The sequence below is a fragment of the Sorghum bicolor genome, chromosome 6 (assembly GCF_000003195.3).
Source record: "Sorghum bicolor cultivar BTx623 chromosome 6, Sorghum_bicolor_NCBIv3, whole genome shotgun sequence".
Lineage (NCBI taxonomy): Eukaryota > Viridiplantae > Streptophyta > Magnoliopsida > Poales > Poaceae > Sorghum > Sorghum bicolor.
Window position 1 is genome coordinate 57835680 of NC_012875.2, and position 20822 is coordinate 57856501.

General features: G+C 41.2%; 4 protein-coding genes and 1 non-coding gene across 5 annotated transcripts; 4 read left to right on the top strand and 1 right to left on the bottom strand.

Annotated features, from left to right (window-relative positions):
- Window positions 1-3666, top strand: LOC8079562 (microtubule-associated protein RP/EB family member 1A). Its single transcript, XM_002447157.2, has 8 exons — window positions 1-306; window positions 525-593; window positions 718-804; window positions 1843-1949; window positions 2037-2158; window positions 2338-2414; window positions 2624-2737; window positions 3258-3666. Exons 1-8 carry the CDS (start codon window positions 190-192, stop codon window positions 3372-3374), a joined length of 810 nt encoding a protein of 269 aa, XP_002447202.1. The 5' UTR covers window positions 1-189; the 3' UTR covers window positions 3375-3666.
- LOC8068466 (1-aminocyclopropane-1-carboxylate oxidase) lies at window positions 4715-7262 on the top strand. Its single transcript, XM_002447158.2, has 3 exons — window positions 4715-5186; window positions 6485-6806; window positions 6906-7262. The coding sequence occupies exons 1-3, from the start codon at window positions 4816-4818 to the stop codon at window positions 7167-7169; spliced, it is 957 nt and encodes a 318-aa protein (XP_002447203.1). The 5' UTR covers window positions 4715-4815; the 3' UTR covers window positions 7170-7262.
- TRNAE-UUC lies at window positions 7664-7737 on the top strand. The gene has a single exon. It is a non-coding gene; the product is annotated as a tRNA-Glu (tRNA).
- LOC8068467 (3-oxoacyl-[acyl-carrier-protein] synthase III, chloroplastic) lies at window positions 8803-13805 on the bottom strand. The gene is made up of 8 exons (XM_002448580.2): window positions 13286-13805; window positions 12420-12568; window positions 11517-11653; window positions 10694-10796; window positions 10483-10601; window positions 9863-9927; window positions 9556-9772; window positions 8803-9486 (listed from the first exon to the last, which is right to left on the bottom strand). Exons 1-8 carry the CDS (start codon window positions 13477-13479, stop codon window positions 9265-9267), a joined length of 1206 nt encoding a protein of 401 aa, XP_002448625.1. The 5' UTR covers window positions 13480-13805; the 3' UTR covers window positions 8803-9264.
- Window positions 16234-20692, top strand: LOC8079563 (glutamyl-tRNA(Gln) amidotransferase subunit A, chloroplastic/mitochondrial). Its single transcript, XM_002447159.2, has 10 exons — window positions 16234-16868; window positions 17281-17592; window positions 18148-18327; window positions 18434-18528; window positions 18622-18697; window positions 19358-19435; window positions 19659-19752; window positions 19830-19879; window positions 20044-20157; window positions 20303-20692. Exons 1-10 carry the CDS (start codon window positions 16326-16328, stop codon window positions 20384-20386), a joined length of 1626 nt encoding a protein of 541 aa, XP_002447204.1. The 5' UTR covers window positions 16234-16325; the 3' UTR covers window positions 20387-20692.

Below are 20822 nucleotides of genomic sequence, written 5' to 3' on the forward strand. Positions count from 1 at the left end.
AACGGAAGAGGAGGCCGTGGTGAGGTTACTTAAAGGCGCGGTGACCCGACGCGAGCAAGCCTCCAAAACGCGCACGCGAATCGCGAACGCCTAGCTCCGGCTCAGCCGTTTCGCGTGGGAGTCGTTTCGAAAAGTTGTTTCGCAGCTCGCGAGCGGTGGGGGAGGAGAGGAGGAAGACCAGGCCAGGCGATGGCGGCGGCGGTGGCGAGCATCGGGATCATGGACGGCGCCTACTTCGTCGGGAGGGGCGAGATCCTGCACTGGATCAATGCCACCCTCCAGCTCTCCCTCGCCAAGGTCGAGGAGGTCAGGCCCCGCTCTCGTCTCCCCCCTTTTGGTCTCGCTTGTTCGGTTCGATTTGGTCGGGTTGTTAAGGTTTAGGGTTTTGATCTGTTCGCGAGGATTGTAATCTGTTTTATTCGTGCGAGAGGATTGTGTTGTACGGTCTGAAAATGCGAGAGGATCGTGTGACGTGACGCTGAATTTTGTGTTGATTCTGGGAGATTGCTCTTGCTTTCCTGCAGGCGGCGTCTGGGGCCGTGCAGTGCCAGCTGATGGATATGGTTCACCCTGGAGTGGTGCCGATGCATAAGGTTGGTTACGATTCTTCCAAACTCGGACACTTGATTGATCTGTATTTTGGGTGCAGACCCGTGGTGGTAGGTTGTCCTAGTTGATTGTAACGACTGTCTTCTGTGTCTGTGTGCGGGTTTGCAGGTTAATTTTGATGCGAAGACAGAGTATGATATGATCCAGAACTACAAGGTTCTTCAGGATGTGTTCAACAAGCTGCGTATAGGCAAGGTACTGCTATCAACGCTAGCGCGACTTTCCGGTTATGCTAACGTGTCGGGGGGCGATACAATAGAAAGGACAAGAATAAAGAAACTAAAGATAAGAAGATAACAAGTGCAAACTATGAAGTCTAACTCAGATAAAGCATGAGGCGATCATTTAGTGACAAAAATAGATACCTGAAATAAGGAAAGTGTATGACAATGACACAGATAAAAGGAACATAAAGGCCACAGATTGATCCACGTCATGAAACAAGGACATCTGCACACACTCCCTTTGAATAAGAAACAATGCAAATATCACTCCCCTAGAGATCATTTGAATAGAAGGATATGACATTATATCGAGCATGTGTTTTCATACTATCCTGAATTTCCCACCATGTGTCAACAGAACAGAACTTCATCAACAAAACACCAAAATTCAGCATTCATTTGTCATTTTGTTGCTTTCAAAATTATGTGTCTTTTTGCATCCATAACAGCAGCTAGCATCAAGCACTCTAAAATTCAAAATATGGTAATTCTGCAGTAGTATGTGATACCCTGAAAAGATGAAATTGCACTTTCTTAAACTTCATCTAAGCACATGCCGCCTTTTGGGACTTTATTAGCAACTTGAGCTGATATTTTGTCACAATAACAAATGTACTTCCTATCAGATACAATCTAACATTGCAACGTAGAGGTACGGAAACAAAGTTATTTATTGATCAATCAGCTATTGTTATGACTAAGCGCTAACCCAGAAAAGAATAGCAAAAACAGATAGATCGTTCCTTGCAAACCTGAGGAAAAATACATGTTATTTGTGCCCCGTTTCCTTGAATTTGACATCAGGCTCGTTTCCTAGCAAATCCCCAAATTTCTCTCACACTAAAGCACCCTGAAAGAAGAAAGTTTATGCTATTGGTATGCAAAATGATTTACGACACTTTTTATGACAAATGGCACCAAGAGAGTTTCATATGTATTCTTCTGCTATAATTTCTAGCAGTACATAAGTTCTTCCTTGCTCTTATTAATGATTGGTTTTACCCTGCAGAATATTGAGGTCAACAAGCTTGTTAAAGGACGGCCATTGGACAACTTGGAGTTCCTTCAGTGGTTGAAAAGATATTGTGATTCTGTGAATGGTGGAATCATGAACGAGTATGTGCCTTGAATCTTGATTATATTTGACTGCAATAAAATGTTATTACTGACCAAGGCATTGAGAAAACTATGTTCTTGTTCCAGAAACTACAGTCCTGTAGAAAGGAGGTCTAAGGGATGCAAAGAACGTGGCTCAAAGGGCTCCAATAAGACATCTAAATCATTGCAAGCCAATAGGCTTCCTGGTGCTGATTCAGCAGATGGAGGTGAGGAGTCTATCTGATCTTTGATTGTCTAACTACATAATGAGGCTGTATCTTGCAGCCTTTTAGGTAGTGCTACTGCACAATACAATTGTTATTGCTCTGAAACGATGGTTGTGAAGTTTACCAATTTTTATGCTTCTGTTTGTTATTAATATCTCCATGCTAATCCAATTATACAGGCCCTGGAGTTGGAAAAGTATGTAACACTTTTTCTGAAGAGCATTACATAGAACAGATTCAGAAGCTGTCTGAGAAGGTATGTATTGTGTACTACTGGTTACTAATTCAATTTATGTACTCTCCACATTAAAGAAAGGACATATCCTTACCTTTTGTTCTGTTGATAGATTTAGCTTTTAAGTTCACAGCAGTAGTGTTAGAGGAAATCTCATACTTGTTAGGTAGTGACATTGAGTTCATCATAGCTGCTACTTGATGTCTGCTTTATTTGTTGATGAATTGCAGATTGCAGATCTGAAAGTTTCTGTTGATAGTATTGAAAAAGAAAGGGACTTCTACTTCTCAAAGTTGCGTGATATTGAGATACTGTGTCAACGGCCTGAGTTAGAGCATTTACCGGTATAACATAAATTCTATTAAATATCCACGTGTCTGCACATGTTTACTTGTTTGATGTTATGACCTGCGTTCTAGAGCAACATTTTCTCAATTACTATGTTTATAGAGATTAATATTTCATCTGGTTGACCAAGTATTTTATGTAGGGTACCAACAATACACATTCATGCTTCTTGAAAATTAGGGTACCAACAAACCCTGTTCACTGACCCCTTATAGCTTCTTAAGGAATGTCAATTATGGTTCCCTTTTTGAATATTTCTCACAGCTTTACAAAGGGGAATTTATGTTATCCATATATGTAGTCTACCAATCTTCAACAATTCTATCACAATCACTCTAGTCTTTGCAATTTTTTTGGTTGGACCTTGATGTGAGAATAACATCTCATTTGCATCTCACGTATGAAATATGATTCAGGATCTGAATAATGTGGGGGTGGCAAAATGATTTTGAATTGCTTTGCTCACGTTTTAATTCTTTTTAGGTGATACCACTGACCTAAACTTCATTGTGACAGATGACTAAGGCAGTCCGGAAGATACTTTATGCAGCTGATGCAAAGGATTCACCGCTACCTGAGGCGAACGACATAATCACCAAGTCGCCAAGCTTGTTCTCAACTGAAACCGAGTGAGATGTGCGGCTACATGAGCTAATTTTGGTGGTTATTTTCTATCATCGATCGACGTAGTTCTGGGTCTGTAAATGGGTAAAATAACATTTGACATGAGTCATTATGCATGTCAAAAACAGTTTTCCTGTAAGAACTTGCTAGTTGCGAGTGGTTAGCTAGTTATGATGGATTCTTGCTCGACGTGACAGTCCCTGTATGGCTATATGTTTCCTCTGGAGAGAGATTCTGTTCTGTGATCAATACTCTATCTAACTGCTCGTTCCAATGAAATTCATCGAGTCTGTGATCAATATCTAACTACTCGCAATCTTGTTGCACCAGGAAAAAAAAAACTTCATGTATGCGGTCTGTTTTGAGTTGGTTGGAGTGCATATGGATGAATGACCATTACAAGTTGCTGCTCATGTATTACTGTAGCCAGTCAAGTTGCTATGCAACTAGGCCCGGTTACTACTTGGAACGAAGAATTGTAAACAGTGGATTCAAAGAATGTTTATACTAAATAAATAATAAAGGTTGCTAGTAAGTGCTAAAAAATAGCATGCTGATTTAAGCGAATGCAAACAAGACCTAGGCGACTAGACTCCAGCAGACACATGAAACAACAACGAGCATTGGAAATCAAGTAGGGTGGCGACGTGGCGTCCAGGATGTGAGGGAGCCATTAATAAACGGTTGCAAAATTGCTTGATCAGGTAGATGTAAATACTTTCTCAATTCCAAATTTTCTTAATTCCAAATCTTTTGGCTCTTCAAGGAGTACATTGCTTTTACTGTTATATATAGTGTTAAGTAAACATCCGTCTCAGAAACTTTCAATTGCTATTCATGGAACTGGAGCCGGTCTCCGATGCGCCATGCTCCTCGTCACTGAAACGACGCCTCATGTGATCATGTCACATCTAATCTAACTTTGCCTTCAAACCAAATACCTATGGTTCCAATTTCCGCTCTGTTAGTTTGGCTGATAAGACATGGTTAAAAGTACTTTTCGTTGATTTATTATGAGAGAAAAACACTGCTGAATGGCTGGCAGATTCAGTGGATTTGGGATTATTTAATCAGATTCTGATTTTATTATGTTTTTTAGGACGTTGTTTTTCTCTACCGGATGTTTTCAGGTTGAAACTTCAATTGGGGGCCAGTTTAGGCTCTGTTTGGTTACACATGTTAAATTTCAGTTTCTATCACATCAAATGTTTAGACTCATACATGAACCTAAAAACACAATTAGAGAATAATATACGAGATAAATTTTGAAGTCTAATTATTTCATGATTCGATATTAATTGCTATAGTTATACTACAGTTTTTATTAAACTTTAGTCCCTCCAAAAGAGGCCTTTGAGTCATGTCAATACTAGCGGAGGCGGAGCCGTGAACATATTACCAGAGCATATGCACGTCATGGGGCACTGACCAGAGGCGACAGCCGACAGACATGGCGGCTAGCAGCGCGCTCCCCGTGGTTGACCTGGCGCCTTTCTTCACCGAGGACGGCAAGGGCGGCACCGCCGGCGCCACCGAGGCCGTGCGCCAGGCATGCCAGACGCACGGGTTCTTCCGCGCCGTCAACCACGGCGTGCCGGTGGAGCTCATGGCGCGCGCGCTGGAGCTGTCGGCCGCGTTCTTCGCGCTGCCGGACGAGGAGAAGGCCAAGGTCCGGCCGGCCGAGGGGTCCAAGGCGCCTCGGTCTCTCCCGGCTGGCTACGGGCGGCAACCGGCGCACTCGGCCGACAAGAACGAGTACCTGGTGGTCTTTGATCCCAAGCTCGGGCTCAACGCGTACCCCGCTGAGCCTGCAGGATTCAGGTCAGTTTTCGAATGCAAAATCGCGTCGTCCTTGTTGACTTCTTGTGCTGTGGATTAACATCGGAGCAATTACAGATTAGGATTTACTAGTGCTCTTCGTTACCTAGTATTTGCACGACCCTCTTTTAGATATCCCAATGCAAAGCCCACGCAAAAACTGTAAGGGTGCGCACGCATACTTTCAAATCCAACTTCGGTTGTTAATTTTGACCACACTACACATTCTTGAATCCTTTGATTTTTAGATGAACAACTTTCTTAATACATCACTACGCTTTCCCTTTCCCAATAACTTGCTTCCCAAAAAATAAAAGGTATCTGAAATTTTTAGGTTTTTTTCTATAAAAGGTTTTCTCAAATATTGTGTGAAAGTTATGTGGATCTCTTTGGAAACATATGAGAATATGACTTCTCTACGATTTGGAAAGGTTTCACAATTTTTGTAAAAGTAGCGATAGGTATATGAGAAGTTTTTAAAGACAATTTTTTGAGTGAATCAGGTCGCTTACATTTGCAGGGATCAGCTAATAGTTTAGATCCGAAAAGTTTTTTTATTATTTTGACACTGAAACACTTTCATTTTTATTTTAATAAATATTATCTAGTTATGGAGTAATTAGATTTAAAAGATTTGTTTCATGATTTACAGGCAAATTGTATAATTAGTTTTTATTTTTATCTATATTTAATACTTTATGCATATACTGTAAGATTCGATGCAATAAGAAATGTTAAAAAGTTTTTGGCTTTTTAGAACTAAATAAGGCCTAAATCCCAAATGAGAGGAGTGACTGCGACAGGGAGGGGAGGGGTGGCTGTGGTCTGTGGGGCCGGTAATGCAGTTGTTGTTGCAACGGTACATACACCACCCACACGCTCACGAAAGCGGCCGTACAAACGAAAGCGCTGGCATAAAAAGTACACCATAGACGAAGGCCCACGTCTAATTAAAAAAAAACCAGCACACCGCTTCATGTATTTTTGAGTCTGGTCGTTTAAATTTATTTATCAAATCAATCAGTCATTGAACAATATTGTTCTGTTATAATAAATCAGCGAATAATATTTTCAACCACAATTTTTTAGACAAGCAAATATTTGTCTTAGCACGGTGTAAATATGTGATAGATTAACAGTTGTTTGTTACAACTTTTTAGACAAACAAACAATTGTCTAACCACAACTCATTTTTAGTAACAAATTAATCAAAATAAATATTTTCAACCGAGCTTAAGAATGAGTACCATAACTAGAAATATCGTGATGTGTCACAAACTCACATGGCCCGACATCTTCAGAGAGACCGTGGAAGAGTGCCATGCCAAGCTCACCCAGCTGGGGTTGCTCATCCAAGACATCCTCAACGAGTGCATGGGCCTCCCGCCGGGCTTCCTCAAGGACTACAACGACGACCGCGGCTTCGACCACATGACGGCAAAGAGCTACTTCCCGGCGACGGAGGAGGAGAACGTCGGCATCAGCGAGCACGAGGACGGCAACTGCATCACCTTCATCTTCCAGGACGGCGTCGGGGGCCTCGAGGTCCTCACCGACGGCCACTGGGTGCCGGCGGAGCCCGCCTGCGGCAGCATCATCGTCAACATCGGCGATGTCATACAGGTGAAGCCGGAGAGCAGGATATATAAATTAAGCAACTCCACGCAAATACGCAGTGCGCCCGTAACAAAAATCTTGCCTTTTTTTTTCCCCCAAATGTAGGTGCTGAGCAACAACAAGATGAAGAGCGCGACGCACCGGGTGGTGAGGAAACCTGCGCACAGGCACTCGTTCGCCTTCTTCTTCAACCTGCACGGTGACAAGTGGGTCGAACCGCTGCCGGAGTTCACGGCCAAGATCGGCGAGGCGCCGCGATACAGGGGGTTCCTGTATAAGGAGTACCAGCAGCTGCGCGTGAGGAACAAGACCCATCCGCCGGCTAGGGCCGAGGATGTCGTCAACATCACCCACTATGCCATCTACTAGTTCAGTAACAAATTGTATTTCAATGCGCAGAAATGCAGGAGCATGGCTCGTGTATATATGGAAAAATTGGAGGTGTCTCTACTTTATATACTACTTATGCCTTGTTTAGTTCTCAGAAAATTTTGTAAAATTTTTAGATTCCCCGTCACATCGAATCTTTAGACACATGCATGGAGTATTAAATATAGACGAAAATAAAAACTAATTATACAGTTTGGTCGAAATTGACGAGACGAATCTTTTGAGTCTAATTAGTCCATGATTGGACAATATTTGTCAAATACAAACGAAAGTGCTACAGTGTCGATTTTGTAAAATTTTTTGGAACTAAACAAGGCATTAGTACTCACTTGTTGTAAAATGTTGTTCCTATGGATAGATGAATTAAAGACCTGGCAACCACCAAAACGGCTACCGTTATTTTTGGAGTGTTATTGCACGGTGTGCAAGATAGTACTTATATGGAAATGTTTTAAACATCCAAGGAGCACAAATCCATTGTCGTCTAGTCCGGTTAGGATACCTGGCTTTCACCCAGGCGACCCGGGTTCAAATCCCGGCAATGGAATCTTTTTTGTCTTTTTCCTTTTTTTTGTTTCCTTGTTTTTCTTTTCTCTCTCTCTCTCTCATTCTCTCTTTTTCTTGTTTTTCTTTTCCGAAAATGTCTCCACGTACTTACTGAGAAAATTACTGTAAGGGGTGAATTGCCCAGAATCGTTGAGAAATAAGTCCTAGATCTTTTTTATACTCCCTTAGTTTAAAAAAGAATGCAACTATGAATTGCGTACAAGTTACAGCAGTTCACTTTTGACCAAAGTTTTAGTGAATGATGTTAAAATTTATGGCTCCAAATCAAATTTAATGAAAATAGGAATGCAACTATGAATTATGTGCCAGTTAAAGTGGTTCACGTTTAATCAAAATTCTAGTGAATGGTGTTCACATTTATGGCTCCAAAATCTATTTACTATGATAACACAATTTGTAATTAATCTAATAATACTTATTTGATATAACAATATTGATATTTTTCCATAATTGGTTAAATTTAGAATACTAAAACATGACATTGTGCTAGTTTTTTTTTTGTTTTTTGGACAGAGTATATATAAAAAAGACATTGCTCCTAATTTGGATTTTTTTTAGGATTTTCCGACGCTATGCATTAAATGGTATGTGACGTGCCCGTACTGTGTAATCTTAAAAAAGAACTGAGCAAGGGAGAAACTAAACAAAACCAAACGACGTTGCAATTTATGAGGACCTATCAAATTTGCTACTTCAAGTAAGAAAATTATATGGTATCACCACGTTGACTCGACACATGGCGTTCGAACCTATTCAGCGCAAAAAAAAAAAAAAAAAAAAAAAAGAGAAGGCGTTAGAGTGTTGGACAAATATCCAATGCAGCTTTCGCGGCTAGTCTGTACTTTGTAGCCTAATATGTTTATAGTTTATAATAGACATGGAAAATCAAGATACCGTGAAAGCAATTTTGTTGTACCATTTTTCAAGTACCAATCTGATCGATTTGATAGCTGAAATTCAAAACGTCTAACAACGCACAAACCAAGGTCACTTCTTTTTTTTTCTCTTGGCAGGTGTATATCGAAATGAAAACAAAATATACTAAGAATAGGTGTATATAGTAAAAAAGAACATAATTACTAAGAATTGTCCTACAGCACATGTCCACGGTCCACCTCTCCTTGTACATGCTTATTGCTTGGGGCCACAACCCACAAGATCGACAACCGCTCAGTAAATTTCTCAGACAAAAAGGCCCATTAACTTTACAGTGTAATCTCATCTTTAGTGTCACCATTGCCATCCTCGATGCAAAATTCAAACATTTCCATCCACCACTCAAACTACTGCAACTACATTACAATCTCTCTCAGCTGTGTAATGAGCCAAAGGAATAGATGCAAAGGGTAAAATGCCACTAGATTTTCATGTGCAAGGAAGACCGACACATACGGAAGAAAAATGTTGCACAGAAAAATGGGGAAAATAACCAATAGATGTAGGCCCCCGAAGCCTTCAAAGACTTTGAAGCTATCTCATTGATGTTGTTATGGTTCACGTAGAATAATTAGCCCCATTTGACAATAGCTGAACCCCAGGTAAGTCCAGCGCCAAAACCTGATGCCGCAATAATATCACCATTCTTCACCTTGCCACTGCGAACAGCCTCATCCAATGCTAATGGGATGGATGCCGCACTGGTATTGCCGTAATTAGCAAGATTTGAAATAACCTTGTCAGATGGGATATCTAATCTACTGGCAGCAGCATCAATAATACGCTGATTGGCCTGTAACAAAGAAGATCATTTAGAACAACAATAATTCAGGCCAAGTATATTTTTAGTTAGTACACTCACTTGATGTAACAACAACCAGTCAATACTGGAGGCAGGCAAACCAGCTTCTTGGAGTGCCTTCTCGATGGACTGTGGCACGCACCGAACAGCAAAGCGAAAAACTTCCTTTCCGTTCATTTGAATGCACGAGTAGGTTGCCTTCTTTGGCGGAAATCCAGGAACACCATTGGTATTGGACAAGATAGACTCATCATTTGCCGTTGTGGCATTTAGGTGCCTACATGTAAATAAAGAGAAACTATGTAAGCCAACATATATTTAGAACGAATTCTCAGTATCTCACAACATTCTCGAAAGGAAGTCGCACTTTTGTCCATTGCCATCACTTTGAACACAAAAACCTAGCAAGCCATCTTCATCAGCGTTGCATGCCTGCAAAATTATAAATTAAGAAGTTGGACAAGAGAATTTGGATAAAGATCTCATAATTAACAGTGTCACATCACCCAGCATGGCTTCTCATGTTTCTTACTGAACAAAGTCTCAACCATATTTCATTCAGATTTAGCCATGGAAGATTAAGGCCCTGTTTAGTTCCTCACCCAAAAATTTTTCGTCCATCCCATCGAATCTTTGGACACATGCATGAAACATTAAATGTACATAAAAAAAATAAACTAATTACACAGTTTGATTGAAAAACGTGAGACGAATCTTTTAAGCCTAGTTACTCCATGATTAGCCTCAAGTGCTACAGTAACTCACATGTGCTAATGATAGATTAATTATGCTTAATAGATTTGTCTTGTAGTTTCCTGATGAGCTATGTAATTTGTTTTTTTATTAGTTTCTAAAAACCCCTCCCGACATCCTTCCGACACATCCGATGTGACACCCAAAAAATTTTCATCTCCAATCTAAACAGGGCCTAACTAACTTACTGGGATGGGGAGAAATATAAATATTTACACAGGAAATAAACTATACCTGTACCAATACAGCACCAGCAGCATCACCAAAAAGGATGCATGTACCTCTGTCTGTCCAATCCACATATTTTGAAAGAGCATCGGCACCAACTACTAGGACATTCTGAAGACCTCCACCTACAACAGTATGCATACATTATTCAAGTGGAATATTAATTTTGATGGAGCAATTCCACATCAACAACATAAATTTTTAATAATTGAATTACCTTTGATAAAACGAGTAGCTGTGATTAAGCCGACTATAAACCCACTGCAAGCAGCTGTAATATCAAATCCAAAAGCATTTGTGCACCCCACTTCCGCCAGCACCTGTTAGTTAAGGATGAATTGGAACTTTTAATAAAACACCAAAACAGCATGCTCATAGTAACCACAGAAAACAAGACTAAAGAACAGTTATATCGATATCAATTTCCTTAAAAGTGCACCAAGAAAATCGTACCCTTTCAAACTAGCCCAGCTTATGGTACATACAGTAAAAGTGTAAAGTAGACAATGAATCTCAGGCAAAAAATGGTGCCCGCTGAAAGTATAAATGGGTAGTACCTTTCAAAATGCTAGCAGGAAATACATAAGGCCAGTCTCAATGGATAGTTTCATGACACAGTTACCAAGACTATAAACTAGGTAACCGAGCCATATGAGTTTCATGGGGATGAAACTCCTCTCTCATCTGATGAAACTCCTTCATTTAATGACTCTGCCAAGTCAGCAATTTTGCTTATGTGGCACCCTATTTAATGTGCATGACACTCTCATGAAACATGCATTGAGACTGGCCTAAAAGCAGTGCTGGACCATTGTCCATGTCTAATAACGTGCATAGATTGACATTAGCACTTCCCATTTCAGAATACCAACTCTAAATTTCAAAAATTAAGCAAAGTTTTTTTTTCAGAGCCAGGTTTCAATGCACTAAGAAAGAGCCAAATGAGGCCTCTCATGTATTGAAACAAAATTCTAACTTTCAAAGGCTAATATATTAACGAAAACTGGCATAATAACACTTAAATATATTTTACTAGATACCTGAGCGGCACCTCCAAACAGATCATCTGGAGTAGATGTACAAAGGAGAACAAGGTCGACGTCTTCAGCTTTTACTTCAGCCATCTCAAGTGCCCTTTGAGCTGCTTGTATTGAGAGCCCCCGCAATGTTTCATCTCCTGTCACATTTGGAAAGGAGAAGGGGAAAATGAGTTAAAGAAGCAAAACTAAGAACCTATTGCAACTGAAACTGTTGTGACAATAAAAAATTCTTTCCAACTGACACGCAGATACCAGCTTTAAATGTTATGACCCACATATATATAGTAAATTAGTAATTACAAACATGATTCCAGCAACAATCAACAGTTTTCTGTTCAGATCTATCCAACAGAGGTAGGCAGAAATCAATTTTTTTGGTTAATATTTTCCATAGTCCTTGGGAAAGTGCCAAGAGATACTATAGTTTAAGTACCCCGTGTTATGATCAGTGCCTCAGTGGTACCACTCCAAGGATAGTAAAAGAATTCTTCTAAGCAGTTGTCCTAAACCTAACTGGTAATTACACAAATCAGTAGTCAAACTACAAAAGAAGATACAATGTTTATTTGTAAGGTGTTACGATAATAAGGCATAGACTCTTAATATCATTGTACTTTACTTTGTAATATCCTTGTTTTTGTTTATAATAGTTTTAACATTATTTTATCATATATTAGAATTTCCATATGATATTGTTTTGACAGAAAAATCAATATTATTCATGTCCAAAAAAAAACTACTAAAATAAAAACTGATGTGCCAAACAGTTTATGCACATCCCCTACAGTTACCACGCAACCAAAAAGTGAATAACAACAAACAAAAGCAGTGTAAATTTAATCTAGGGGACACAAGTATCCCTAATTTGTTTATTTAACTGAAAGAATAAAAAAACATAATTACCTGAAAGAACTCGCCTGTTACGAATCCCAGTTCGAGCCGCAATCCATTCATCTGACGTTTCAACTATTTTCGAAAGGTCGTCATTTGAAACACTAAGTGTTGGGATGGCTGATCCACATCCGACAAGCTTTGAACCCATACCAACCACCCTGTAATATCATCCAGCAGAGGTCACTCCACTGGTGGATATTGTAGGCTCCATGACATAAAAAAAAGGCACAGATAAATGAATTTATCCTAGCAATACAGTTGGGCCAGCACAAGCATTGCCATACAATGGCAGCTACAAAAATGGAAACATTCACCATCACATTTAATACAAGTGGAGCACAGGCAGATCCCAGACAATTAATCAGAGAAACCACGACCTACCGTCAACTTTATTCTATACATCAGGGTGGCCTATTCCCGTGAGTAGTGAGACACAGTAACACCATCAACTTGAGGCGACTACACTACAGCACACGGTAGCATCAAAGGATGGAGCATATGGAACAGTTATGACACCCTGACTACATGGAACTACTGGATTTCGATCATAAGATGCCCATATAACCCACGGTACAGAAAAGCAAGTCCGGGAGCTACCTTATGCAGTTGAAGCCAACCGTATAGCAAAATAAACTAGCAAAACCAAAATAGGTGTGTCGTGAATATCACGCCATTTCCCAAAAAAAAACAACGAAAGCAAATCCCCCTTTTCGCGCAATAACGGCTGTATTGCAACGCACCCAGTATATACCATTTTGTACGAGAGCAGACTAGAGGCATCCAATCCCACCTTCCACAGAAACAATCACATCTCACCCGCCCAATCAATCATTGTGCAAATGAGGTTCCCAGGTGGACAGAGACACCGGCGTTACCTGGTGAGGCGGGGCTTGGAGGCCGCTGCGGACACCACGCCATCGTCGACGGTGGACGCGCAGCACCGGAGCTGGCGCGGTGGCAGCGCCACGGGCGGCGCGAATCGGAGGAAGGCGGGGCGGAGGCCACCCCTCGTGCGCGCCGGGCAGGGTGCGGCCACCCGCGGCAGCGCGAGGCCGGAGGCGGCGACCATGGCGCGGGCAGCCGGAGATCTCGCGGCGGAGGCGGCGGGTAGGGGGGAGCGGGATGGAGATTCGGGCGCCGGAGGGAGGGAGTCAACAGTCACCTTGGGGCGGGAGGAGGTGGGGGAAGGGGAAGTGGCGGCGGCGAGCGGGGCATGCGAGGGAGGAGGGGGGAGAAATAGAGGCCGCGGCGGTGGGAACGGTGGGCGGCGGTGATGGTTGCGAGGGTGGGAGGGAGTGGGCGAGCTTCGAAAGCTCCGCCCCCCAGGCGAGAGGTTTTTTAAGGAGGGGGCGATGTGGCTGATGGCTTTCCCTTCCCCTTCCCCCACCCCCGGCGCACACCGGGGCAATCTATGGGTGGAGCAACCCAAGCTGCTCGCCTTCAACGGACGTGCGTGCCTGTTCGCTCGCTTTGCTTCTCGTGACTGTTTCACTGGATTTATAATATTGTAATTATTAATAAATATTCCCTCCGTTTTAAACTTTTCGTTTTAGGTTCCCTATAGGTCAAATGTTCTTAACTTGGACTAGATTTATAAAAAAATTAGCAATATTTGTGTCTTTAAATAAATTTATTATAAAAATGTATTTTAAAAATTAGTCTAATGATACTTAGGCATTGTTCAATTTGCGAAAAATTTTGATTTTGGCTACTGTAGTACTTTCGTTGTATGTGACAATTATTATCCAATTATAGAGTAACTAGGCTCAAAAGATTCGTCTCGCAAATTACAGACAAACTGTGCAATTAGTTTTTATTTTCGTCTATATTTAATGCTCTATGCATGCGTACAAAGAATCGACGTGATGAAAAATCTTGAAAAAATTTGGAAACTAGACAAGGCCTTATTATGCAACAGAAACATTAATGATTTTTTTTATATTTTTATTAAAGTTAAAAATATTTAGCTTTTTTAAAAGTGAGACAGATATTTATTTTGAAAAGGCAAAGTAATAATAATAGTAACAATAATAAAATTCAATGTATGTATGTTTTGTCGATGCGTGCTGATGTTAAACAAAAAATGCTAAACAATACAAATAATCAACGCGGTGCTAGCAATGATGATGTCAAGATAAAAAGAATTCCACTTGTGCGATATAAGGTAGTTAGAAAACACTCATTTAGTACGTGTATATATATTGATACAGCACAATGTTGTTTTAAAAGAAAAAATATTTATAAATCAACTTGGGTTTTTTATATGAGCATGAGTACATGTAGTACTACAAATATTTCATTTAGAATAGACATTTCGTATTTGATGGTTTGGGTAAATAGACGTGCATGTTTACGCACTACGCAGCTATGTAATACACTCAGTCTAGTATGTATTGTACTATTATATATTTGTATATAGCACAAAATCATTTTAACAAGAAACGTATGTAATGTCAATCAACTCGATAATTTGACACGAAAACAAGCAACAGCACCTGCAATATATGTGACAGATAAAAAAATAATCGAGACGGGCATTTCGTATTTGATGGTTTAGGTAGGTAGCTACATGTGCACCTAATTGTGAATTGTCCATGTGGTATTCGCTTGACTGAATGTGAGGATAAGAAGTCATGATAGTTGATAGTGACCCGTAAAACTGTAGCTAATAATAACATATATAAAAGAGAAAACTCACTAATTACTTCATGGTGACTTCATGGCTGATGACATCTAACTAGGAGGAGCATGGGGCTACAATTGTTAATGTGATCTTTAGCAGACTCGTGAATAGTACTTCTAGATGAACTAATTCAATCGCCAAAAAATGAGTTTATTTAAATTTTAAGAGGAATGAGATTTCCACGTGATTTATCATGATATCTATATATAATTTATTTGGATTTTTTACAACATGTCGTAATAAAATGTGTGATGGCTTTTAAAAAAAATTGTAAGACCCCTAGTCTCCGTTAGTCAGAAGAATGTAATCTACATGTTTTTTCCCCATGAACAATGAAGAAAAATCCCCTCCAAATCCTCGAATTTGAGAAAAGTTATGGGAATAATATGGGTGCATGAAAACATCAACACTGTCTCACAAATAGGATTATTTTCACTTCTCGAAAATTCAAACATTTTCAACTTTTACCCAAATATACAAAATAGCCGAGGAAGTTGTGACACCGGTATAGTATATCCCACATGTCAATGTTCACACTAGAGATATTGGACTATATTCGTGTTCATGTTTGTTGAACAACATGGCTTATTGTGACACTAGAGTTGTCATAGCATTGATAATGCGGATGAGTTGTAGGTTCAGTGGTAAGATATGGTTAGTGAAGCGCCTAGGTTTAAATTTTGCTCAAGGCATGTTTCCTTTATCTTCTTTGCAGCTTTAAGTTATAGCCTCAAGCGCGAATGCTCCATAACTATTAAGGTGTTATATGCCGCTATTATGATCTTTAATTACCTCTCAACCGTAAGTATTTTTAGTTATAGGCGCACAAAGTGCGCACAATGTTTGATATGAGTTTATGCTTAAGTTTAAATGTTACAGCTTTCCCTCAAAGCATTGATGCATAAAGAAAGTAGAGATGAATTGAGTAGAGGAGCACAGTGATCTTCTTCGACCGTGTTTTGTTCTTGACATACCGAGTAACTTTGACATTTTCAGACAATTTGATTTTTTTTTTTTTAAAAAAAAACCCTTAAACCCAGTAGATTGGATCCAAAGACTAGTGGTATGATCCGACGGCGTCCCAGCATTTTTAGTTCCACGTGTCTCCAATCCACGTGTCTTCTCCCACCCCAATCCTCCCAAATCCTCACCTTCCCCTTCCCACTGCTCAGCCATCCCCAAAACCCGCGCACACCGGCGACGGCCGGAGAACCTCCCCGCCGGCAACAGCCATGCCGCCGCCTCTCCAGGCCCACCGCCTCCTCATCTCCCACCGCCGCCTCCCCTCTCCCGCTCGCCGCCGGTTCACCGCCGCGTCTTCCCTCCAATCCGCTCCCGCCACAACCCTGGCCCCGGGTCCCGCCACATCCTCCATCCTCTCCATCCGCGAGTCGCTCCTTTCCGGCGAGAGGACAGCGGCGGACATCACCTCCGAGTACCTCTCCCGCCTCCGCCGTACCGAGCCGAGCTTGCGCAGCTTCATCCACGTCGCGGACGCCGCCGCCGAGCGGGAGGCGGAGGAACTCGACCGGAGGATTGCGTCCGGGGAGAAGGATGCGGTGGGGCCGCTCGCTGGAGTGCTGGTGGGAGTGAAGGACAACCTCTGCACCGCCAACATGCCCTCCACGGGCGGGTCGCGGATACTAGACGGGTACCGGCCGGCGTACGACGCCACGGCCGTGCGGCGGCTGCAGGAGGCCGGCGCTATTGTGGTGGGGAAGACGAACCTCGACGAATTCGGAATGGGGAGCACCACCGAGGGCTCCGCGTTTCAGGTTGGCAGACCAGATCCTCATATCGTTTAGACGGAGTCTGCTGAAGTTTGAGCATTGCCGATTGTGTTCACTCAGGTGGAAATATCACGTTAGTGCTAACCATGGTAAAACGTTATTTACGCTGGTCTGTAGCAGTCAGTGAAACAAAAATACGGAGACATTGTTGTGAGGTGCTAGACTCTGATCATGGTCAGACCAGGGATGGTTCCAGGATCGTTAGTGCCATCTTAATGCGTGTAGGTGGCTAGTTGCATGTCACTATTGATGTTGAAATGCGGAGGACTTCTTTTGGAGATGAACTGCACTGCACCTGAAATCTCCACCGAGGGCCATGTTGAAATGTGGACTTCATGTGCTAAAAATGTAGACATGGGGTGATGTGATTATGACACATATTGTTGGTGATATGCAGGTGACGACAAACCCGTGGGATGATTCACGTGTGCCTGGGGGATCCTCTGGTGGTTCTGCTTCTGCGGTATCTGCTAGGCAATGTGTAGTGTCACTAGGAAGCGACACAGGGGGGAGTGTGAGACAACCAGCGTCATTTTGCGGTGTAGTGGGGTTGAAGCCAACTTATGGTCGGGTTTCTCGTTTTGGTCTCATGGCCTATGCTTCATCGCTGGATGTTGTGGGATGCTTTGGTTCATCTGTTTTTGACACTGCAACCATCTTATCTGTTGTTGCTGGCCATGACAAGATGGACTCAACCAGCAGTTCACAGGTAAAGAAACCGAGGCTTCACCTTCAAAGTACATTTGTCTTTTGTCTCCCATTTCAACCAGTAGTATGTTTATTATCTGGTTGGGTTATAACCTTGGCTGGTACAGTAGGCTTGGACATCAGATTTCATTTCCATGTGATCATTTCATGTTTTGAGTTGGCTGTTAGTAATTGTATTAATATGGTTTCATAGGATGACCTTTGCACTTTATTCTATCTAACTTTTTTTTTAATTAGTAATAAAGGCAGCACACGGGTTGTCTTCTTATGGTTGGAAAACAACATAGTATAACATTCAGAAATGGCTAAAAACAGATGTAAGAAGGATTATACTAGTCTGTCCCATCCTCCTATTCTCATATATAGCGTTGATTTAATCCATTTATATCATCAAAACTATGTGGCATTCTTGTATATTTGTCAACAACCCTTAACTTGATTTCTTCCATTCTACTCTGCAACTGGATCATGATCCATTAGCGATCCGGGGCATGCAGGAAGGAAGAACACTGAAGTTTGGTTCATTACTACTTGATCTCTTCTGTCACATTTTCAGGTTGTTCCAGACTATGCATCGGAGTTGGTCTCCCTAGATTTACTAGAATCAAAACCATTGGCTGGTCTGAGAATTGGGATTATACAAGAAACTCTTGGAGAAGGTGTTGCCAACGGAGTCATATCATCAATCAAGGGTGCTGCTTCACACCTGGAGCAGTTGGGATCTGTAGTGGAAGAGGTTTGTTACTTTCCACTATCCCGAATAAATAGCAAAAAAACATGTCTTTTCAACGGGATTCATGAAAAAAATGTTAACCGAACTTTCGTCTTCTATTGTATTTCAGGTTTCACTGCCTTCATTTTCTCTTGGCTTACCAGCATATTACATACTAGCCTCATCTGAAGCTTCTTCTAATCTATCACGCTATGATGGTATCAGGTGATCTTGCACTCTTGCTGTAGCTAAACCTTATCCTTTCCCCTGTGTTTTTCAATGTATCATAGGATTTATACTGTGGAGTACTGTTTTCAGGTATGGAAGACAGTTTTCAGCTGATGACTTGAATGAGCTTTATGGAGAGTCCAGGGCTAATGGTTTGGGTCATGAGGTACAATATTCTCAGTTACCAGTATATCATACCATACTCCACTAGTATACTCACCAGTTATCTTTTCATTATTTATTCATGATGCCTTTAGATGCAGTCATGTAGCTCAGCAAAGTGATCAATCTGATTAGGAGCTGTTACATTGTGTAGTACTATGCATGTGTCCCATGTCATCGTAGCTTAGGGTTAGTCATGCTGTCCATAGATTTTGACTACCTTCTTTTGCTTTTTTATATTTTTTTATAATATTGTATAGGCACTAATCTTGAGTATTACAATGAAAAAACAACAGTTGTATGTTCCACTCCATTTGCAAGGAAGATGAATTGCTAATTTAGAAAACATATCTGGTTCCTCGTTAATCAAAGCTTTTGAAATTAAAGACAGATTTGGCTGTGGTGAATTGAGTCCATTGCTTGCAAACTTGCGTTGTGGAGATATCAATACTTCCCCATGTAGGTCTGTTAGTTGTGGGCATGTCTTGTCAGTTACATTTTGCTAGTTGGAGTGTGACTCATTTATTTATGTATTATATTATTATATACGGACATAGTATGGTATTTGATCTGCAGTATTGGATAGCGTTTGAACCTTTTGTATTTGAAATGTCTGTTTTCATTTTGAGTAACATGGTGAAACAATTTCGATCATTCTTTCTAGGTCAAAATGAGAATTTTGATGGGAACCTATGCTCTTTCTGCCGGGTACTATGATGCATACTACAAACGAGCACAACAGGTAATTGCAGAGCAGTGACATCCAATTCAATTTGTAATTATTTTACGATGTAGTTCAATGCCACCAAAAAGAAGTAAAATACATGCATTGTAGTTTGTGAGAACACTGAAAGCTTCAAAGATGCTTTGGAAGATACGGCATTCAATGTTTGTACTTGATTATCTTACTACCATGCAATTTGATGCCACTGAAAGTACGAACTGAAGTACATGCACTGTAGTAGGTGAGGACACTGGTTAAGGAAAGCTTCAAAGATGCTTTGGAAAGATATGACATTCTAATTTCACCAGCTGCGCCATCAGCAGCCTACAAGATAGGTATGTTACAATCTGCTCATAAGTATGACCCCCTTCCCTGATTTATGTACGATTGATAGCTCAATTCTTTTTGGCAGGTGAAAAGATAAATGATCCATTAGCCATGTACGCAGGAGATATCTTGACGGTATTAGATACTTTGTTGTCTTCTGTTGATTTCACTTTTCTCTTCTTTGAACTCTGTTCCGAAGTACCTGCTGACATGAAATTCTGTTTCATATGGTGCTCATTGTGTGACGTCTTACTCATGATAGAAATATGAAGTGGTTGCAAATTTTGTGACTTATGTAGGTGAATGTTAATTTGGCGGGTCTTCCTGCATTGGTTGTGCCTTGTGGATTTGTTGAAGGTGGACCTGCAGGGCTCCCAGTTGGACTTCAGCTGATCGGATCTCCATTCTGTGAGGTAAAGCAGTGGTGTTGCTTACATTTAGAGCTGGAGAGTGCTCCATGTTGTTTCAGGATCTACATAATTCTACTTTTGTTTCATGCGTTGAATTCAGGCTTAGCGAGTAGAGAATCCACTAAATAACTTCTGCCATTTTATCCAGGGGAATTTGCTGAGAGTAGGCCACATCTTTGAGCAGACTCTTCAGAATCTCAGCTTTGTTCCACCGTTGTTGGCAGAGAGCTAGTCAACATACCGTTGTTGGCAGAGAGCTAGTTTCAACATAGGCATCTCAGCCGCTCGACAAGCAATTACCTGAGGCCCTTCTGTGCATCGACTTCATTCCCATGCGGAAGAGGTTGGTACTACGCGTGTAGAAAATAGAATCTTTGCCCGTGGAGTTGCTGATAATTGTGAGAGAGCAACGGCACCCATGCGATGTACGCCAGCAATCAGCACATTGCATACAGCACAGCATTGTACACACCGACAGAATGATTGATGATTTTGTATCAACGTTGGTTCTCTCTTGTGTCAAGTTTTGCATAGAAAATTTGTGTCCCTGACAGCGAGGTGAGTGTTGCAGCACCAATAGGCATGATCACCAATAAGCAGTTGTGGAATCCAATGAGAAACAGAACAGAAAGCACAGTTCGTGTCAATGGGTAGTCTGGGCATGGCGT